Source organism: Sprattus sprattus (assembly GCF_963457725.1).
Source record: "Sprattus sprattus genome assembly, chromosome: 4".
In the NCBI taxonomy this organism is placed as follows: domain Eukaryota; kingdom Metazoa; phylum Chordata; class Actinopteri; order Clupeiformes; family Clupeidae; genus Sprattus; species Sprattus sprattus.
In genome coordinates this window covers 32,850,375-32,857,874 of record NC_137923.1, presented here as the reverse complement: position 1 = coordinate 32,857,874, position 7,500 = coordinate 32,850,375, and the positions used below count along the sequence as shown (strand labels likewise).

Here is a 7,500-nt window from a genome sequence, read left to right as displayed (position 1 = left end):
AAACACAAGCACGCACACACACACACACACAGACACACGCACCCCTCCACACACACACACACACACACACACACACACACACACACAAGCAAACTCAAAACCACACTGACATAAGCACACTCGATCCAAATTAAAAACACTCTATTTGACCCGAATCCTCAGCACGGGCACAGACACTCAGACTCTTACCAAAACACACACACCACTTGAACTCATGACAGATACTTCAACTCAAACACACACACTTAACCGATTGAGTGCCAGCATCAAAGATGCACTTTGCCCTGCCCCCCCCCCCCCCCCATCCTCAGACACACACACCTCAGAGAGAGAGGGGGTAGACTACAGGAGGAGCACTCCCGCCTCACACACTACAATCCTACTACCCCCTCACACCCTCAGACACACACACCTCAGAGAGAAGGAGGAGGAGCACTCCCGCCTCACACACTACAATCCTGAAATGTGCGACCGTTTCATCACAGCACATGAAATAATCATGTAGCTCACATCCTATTATGAAGAGGTTCACCTCACAACATACATATCCTCTTAGTGCAGCTGAGGTTTGGGGAGACATTCAGGCAGACTAGCAGGCGGCGAGTAAGTAGCCTGCCTTGCTCTGCCACAAGTTACCATCCAGGACTCAGCCATGTGTTCTGTGGCTAAAGTTCATATAAAGTAATGTTTCCTTGGCAAGTGTAAGACAATGTTTTAAACCTCTGCATGTCCTTCTCAATACACATACCCAGACAATCCCCTCCCTTCTCCTCACCTTTACATCATTGACATTCATTCTCGTTCCCTTCTTCCCCACAAAGATGTCGTCAACGTCCACCAGGATGTAGCGCTCCAGGGAGCGGGACAGCTTGCGGCCGGTCAGGTAAGAGATGGCGTCCACCAGGATCAGACGGTGAAGCCAGTAGCTCAGTCCGTGGCCAAATAGAACACGCTGGACGCCATCAAACAGCCCCAGGTCCTGCACCACTGTGGCCAACAGGGGGGCCGAGCCAAGGGGCTCCCGAGAGCCGGCGCCCTCCAGGGGGCGCTGTTTAGCCAGCAGCACCGGCTCGTAGGTGGAGTGGTTGGACAGGAAGACTGTCCAGTCGTCCCCCGGCAGTATGCCACGGTCCAGCTCAGCTTTGGTGATGTAGAGGAGAGGCGAGCGCGGGTTGACGCAGCAGTCGCGCAGCCCCACGTTGGTGTGCATGAACATGGGAAACCCCCGCAGACGCAGAACAGTAGGAGAGTTCTCACTGGCGCGATGGAACCCGATGACGCCCACGCTGTATTCAGCGCAGTACTTGTCCAGCAGGTCCCGGTTCCAGGCGTCCATGTTGGCATACTTGAGCAGGTTCTCATAGATGATGAGTGCATAGCGTCCACGGCCCTTGTGTGTGAGTGGGGGAATATCCCCTTTGCCTGGGGCAATCTCAGAGTGGTACTGGAACTGGTTGGACTCAAGGATGGCAATGATGTCCTGTCCTAACTGGGAGTACTGGCTCTCGACAAACACCAGCACCACCAGGTCCTTGCGGCTGGTGTCAATGGGCTTAGGTGTCCGTGGCTCTGCCTGGCGGTAGGGGAGGGCATGTGGATCTGAGCAGTCGGGTCCTGAGGCCCGATCTGTGAGCTCCAGCTCCTGGGTGGATCCCGTGTAGAGGTAATACGCCGACACCAGAACACTGACCACACAGAAGGTGGCCAGCAGGATCACCAGCCGCCGCAGGTTTCGCCTCAACTTCACTGTCAGATTCATGGCGAGTTAGGAGCATGTGTGCATTTAAGTGTGTAGGTGTATGTGTGTCTGCCCATATGTGGGTGTGGCCGTGTCTGCGCTTGTGTCTGTGTTTGGGTTTCGGGTGGCAGGTGACTGAACAATCGGATTCAAGGTACTGATTGGTCACAGACCCAGCTCAAGGCAGGCGATTGGCTTGCTGCTGTAGAGCCTACAGTCATGTGACCATGTCAGAGGGTGTGGAGAGGTGCACGTTTGCTGTCAGCACAGAGAGCAATCACTTTCTCTCGTTAATGGGAACAGTGAATCACTCTGATGAACAAACAGACCTGGAGTTCCTGCAGCAGGTCTTGTGTCTCCTTTAGGTTATCTGCGGAAACACACACACACACACACACACACACACACACACACACACACACACACACACACACACACACACACACACACACACACACACACACACACACACAGCATAAAGCAAAGATCATAGCAACAGCGGTTTGATTTTTTTATTCTGATTATCAAACACAGCTGATCTTATTTCAGATTTGATACTGGGGCATAGTTGAATGCTAAAGGGTGTTTTTCCATGAATTAAGAGGACACCACCCTGAGTACCATGCATGAAGAGGACACCACCCTGACTAGCATGAGATTAAGAGGACACCACCCTGAGTACCATGCATGAAGAGGACACCACCCTGACTAGCATGAGATTAAGAGGACACCACCCTGAGTACCATGCATGAAGAGGACACCACCCTGACTAGCATGAGATTAAGAGGACACCACCCTGAGTACCATGCATGAAGAGGACACCACACTGACTAGCATGAGATTAAGAGGACACCACCCTGAGTACCATGCATGAAGAGGACACCACCCTGACTAGCATGAGATTAAGAGGACACCACCCTGAGTACCATGCATGAAGAGGACACCACCCTGAGTACCATGCATGAAGAGGACACCACCCTGACTAGCATGAGATTAAGAGGACACCACCCTGAGTACCATGCATGAAGAGGACACCACCCTGACTAGCATGAATTAAGAGGACACCACCCTTAATACCATGCATGAAGAGGACACCACCCTGACTAGCATGCATGAAGATGACACCACCCTGAGTGGTAATAGGGAGTTCTGGTCTATCAAAAATCATAGGCCTTTGCTATTTTCCGGTATTTCCCTGTATCTGAGAGAGATGCATATCAGTGTGACAGATATGAAACTGTGAACAGGCTTATGTTTACAAGGATATGTAGTGTGTCTGTGTGTGTGTGTGTGTGTCTGTGTGTGATCATTTGTGTATTCTGCTGTGTAAAGGAGAGACAGTATCTGAATCTGATTGTGGTTATAAGGCTAAAGTGCCTTTGCTTGCTGCGCGTGTCTGTGTCTGTGTGTGTGTGTGTGTGTGTGTGTGTGTGCGTGCGTGTGTGTGTGTGTGTGCGCGTGTGTGTGTGTTGGTTGAGGTATGTGTGTGTGTGTGAGTGTGTGCGCACTGTGAAAGGACAAACAGATCTGCTAGCCTTCCGGGTGTTTTTCAATCAACACTTTGCCAGCTGTGCCTGCGAGACCCCAGAGGAAACCCGCCATTGGCAGAGGCACGCAGAAAGGGCGGGGCTACTGACAGCATAACCCAAAGGGGACACCTGGATGACCAAACTTGACTTGAGAGCCCACTATCTGATCTAATGGTTGAGAGGAGATGCCACAAAAACAATAAAAGGTTGCTCTGAGACTCTTCTGTCTGAAGTGACCCTCAGTTATATTTCCGCATCCTCTGTAGTCAAGAGGTGTGTGTCATCAAAGACAGCAGAAAGAGTACTATTTATTTGGTACTTAGAGTGCTATGAAAAAGTGCAGCTCTAAACATGGAAACCAAACAAGCTTAAGATTGACTGTTTACTAATTACCCACATATGCTGAATAGACCCCTTTTTCAGACAAAGTATCACTCTTATTGTAAGAATGTACTGACCGCAGTACGATCACATTTGAAGGGAATCCATAATGTATAATCAATAAATATGACAGCCCTAGTAATGGAGATGATCAGTATTTACGCACCAAGTCACACACGCGTAATACACTGTTAAGTGAATAGCGTGTGGCCCACTTGCAAACAGGAACTAGATAAATGGGGAAAACATCCAATCGAGACCCTGCATGTTGAGTTTTACAAAAACATCCTCAAAGTCCATTGGCACACGATGAAGAATATACATGCAGGGCAGAATAAGGCCATTATCCTCTACTGATTCAAATACAAAAAAGGGCAACCACATTCTGGAAACAGCTCAAACTCAGCCACCAATGCTCATCCCTTTCAGTTATAAAGCCTTGTAATTCCAAGAGTTGAGCAAATCTAAAGAATCTGCCTACCAACCTAGGCCTCAGCCACCCTGTTCCACAAACTCACATTTTTGAGGCCAAGACCAGGTCCAAATCACAAAACATTTTTGCCTCAAACAATTTTCCTCAAACCTAAGACACATCTTTAACCACGTCACAAAGCAAAATGCAATGCTATTTAGCCCTAGACAGAAACTATCCATATACACAGATTACCTAACTGAAATAATAGAAACAATTTTGAGAAATATATTGACAAAATACAGTTTAAGTGAGCACCACTTATCAATAAGGCACTCTGAGATTCTTTTGAATGAAAAATGCGTTAAAAATACAATTAATTATTATTGTTATTATTATTATTATTATTATTATTATTAATAATAGAAACCGGCAGAGACCAAACTTGGCTGCCAAGAGACAAACGTCTGAGGCAGCAATGCAAAGACAACATTGTTGAGACAGAGCTGCACTTCTTTAACAGAGTGCAAAACATTCCAATCAATCCATGATTGCTACTTCCCAAAATCTGAAAAAAAAACACTAAATTCAACACTTTACCAAACCACATTAAATTACCCTACTTATTTGGTGAAGATAAAGAGAGCTGTACTATAGCTGCACAATGTCTTATCACTTGTCACCGTCTGAGGGCATGATATTTATAAAACACACCTAGCAAAACTCACACTTACTCTTATATAAATATAAAACTAAACCACCACTATTAACATAAAGAAGCCCAAGACCTCAGGCACACACTAGCATACAAGCAGTCAAACACAGACTCATAATAAATACACATACACAATCACACACACACACTCACACACACACATGCACACACGCACACAAGCACTCAAACAGACTCATAATAAATACGCCCCCCCCACACACACACACAGACACACACGCTCACACACACAACTACTCAAACACAGACTTATAATAAATACACACATGTACACGCACACACACACACATAAACACACAACCAAAGACTCATAATAAACACACACACACACACACACACACACACACACACACACACAGTTACAGCCATCCTACCTTTTCAACTGCTTTAAAAATCACTTCATAATTTCTAACTGATTACTAGTCTAATTAGTATACTGTACTCTATTTAATTCTGTTTCCTATCTGTATCAAATTTGATGCGTCTATTTTATGTTTTGATTTGCTGTTTTTTGCATTGAATAACTGCTTTTGCAATGCAAGTGCCCCATTTGTCATGCCAATAAAGCACCTTTGAATTAAATTGAATGCAATAGGGTGAACCAAGGAGTGCCAAGAAAATAAATTAGTTACAGTTTATAGTCTACCTCGAGCTCTGGAGAAGGAGATGAATACCATCATGTACTAGGGAACATGCAAGACAACATATTTTAAGTGATTCCATTCATACGATTAGAAGGAATCTGCAACTCCCCTTCAAAACACCTGCCCCGATTGCAGGCAGGGCCAGGGCTAGAAAAACTCACTCTAGGTGTGTATGTGTTTGTTTATGTGTGTGCGGGTGTGTGTGTGTGTGTGTGTGTGTGTGTGTGTGTGTGTGTGTGTGTGTGTGTGTGTGTGTGTGTGTGTGTGTGTGTGTGCGCGTGTGCGTGTGCGCGTGCGTGTGTGTGTGTGTGTGTGAGGGCAGATATAAAGTCTCCTAAGAGACTTTGACTTATTTGTCTTATTTCTCAGTTTGTCATGAGCAGTACATCTGTGCCATAAAAACCTTCAGGCACAGCATACTGAACAAGTGTGTATGCTATTACAGCCCTCTGGGTGAACGTATTTTTTAGAATGGTTCTGTATCTATAGCTAAGGTGACTTCAAATAATGTGAGGACTGCCCACACCAAAACAACAAATTAATTTAACCTGTAACTGCTTTCACACCAGAGGACTCTGGTCTCATAATAGTGCATACTTAAACTCATGGTTCAAAGTCAAATATAGCCAACTGCCACTGATGTGTTTTACGGTTTTATTAGTTCCTCTGGTTATTATCGTTTTTTTTTTAACCTGAATCCTGAACATTTGAACAATAAACCATGTTTATTTCCATGCAGTAAGTTCGCAGCTATTCAAAACTTACCATTCTTACGAACCCACACGCACGCCATATACTGCAACAATTGTTTTTGAGTCGCGCTACTTTGGTTATAACCTACTTCATCCTATGCCATATCTCTGCAAAATCTCTCGGAGAACAGTATGCCCTAATCATTTACAGCTTTGATAGTCATCTTACGCAGCACTTAAAAGATCACATACTAACACGGTCATTCCAAAACCAGTCTCATAGAAATGCCACGGCTCCATCTCTAAAACCCGCCAGCTAAAATTCCGTAGGCTACTAGTTAGACGGACAGACAGACAGATAAAAGTTACACTATTTATCACGGTCTGCTAAGGAAAATGAGTGCAAGCGCTCAAGGAGAAATGCTCCGAAATAACTACTCACCTCCAGCCGGGGCCAAGGCGCTGTGAGGCAGGCAGACTCGGCTGCGAGAGAAAAGGGTCTGAGCGAGAGTCCGTTGAAAAGGCGCTGGTGCTCCGGTGACTGGGCGAGCCAGCCCAATCCCATTCTCCACGCGCCACTGTTCCAGACGCAGCCAGCTGGAATGATGCGGGGTTCTTTACACCATTTCCCTCTCTCCCGTCCTCTCTTTTCCTCTCACCCTCTTTCACTCCCCCCTCTCCTGTGACAGCGATGGAATTGAAAGGCAAAAAGAAAGGAGAGCTGGGCGTCAGACCAGGGTAGTTGTCTTTGATGATGCTACTGCCGCTACAGCTCTTCTACAGAGGCAACAGCGCTGTCTCTAGTGCTCACCTATGCCAATGAAGCGAGCGAGCCAGTAAGGGAGGGGGGGGGGGTTGACACGAAGAACCAGCTCCTCTGGCTAATCAGATAGCGCCCCATCTGACGGTCTAGAGGACATTTTTGAAGCATTATCAGAATGGGATGCAGCTGGATTCAACACCATTCCTATGGAAGCGCAGATTCCCAAACCCGAGGAATTTCTAACTCCTGCCGACTACGACTCAAAGGGCGCTCACCCCAACATCGCATTAATACTGGATGTATATCATTTATATTTAATTTCTCGCAGCATTATAAAAAAAATCATAATAAAATAAAATAAACATTTTTAGATTATCCAAAATTATATAAAGCCTTAATTTAACTTGACTAGGCTGTTCTTAGAGAGTGTCCTGTTCTTATCCCACTATATACTCTGTACCTAAGTGACGAAATGATCTTACGGGCAAATACATAGCATAAAATAATATTAATCTAGAGTATTTCTATAATAGGCTACAAAGCTTAAGCCAAATCCTGACCCTAACCTTTACTTTTCAAATGAAGAAATGGAATTCTAAACAAAACTG

At 45.7% G+C, this 7,500-nt stretch overlaps 1 protein-coding gene across 1 annotated transcript in view; it reads right to left on the bottom strand.

The window, feature by feature from the left end:
• The window catches only part of ndst3 (N-deacetylase/N-sulfotransferase (heparan glucosaminyl) 3), a gene marked incomplete at both ends in the record, with an annotated part of 42,031 nt that extends 40,272 nt beyond the window's left edge, over positions 1-1,759 (bottom strand). Inside the window, one exon of the mRNA XM_080836807.1 lies at positions 776-1,759. Coding sequence (XP_080692933.1) covers positions 776-1,759 — 984 coding nt within the window. The remainder of the gene's footprint in view (positions 1-775) is intronic.
• Positions 1,760-7,500: the final 5,741 nt, after the last annotated feature.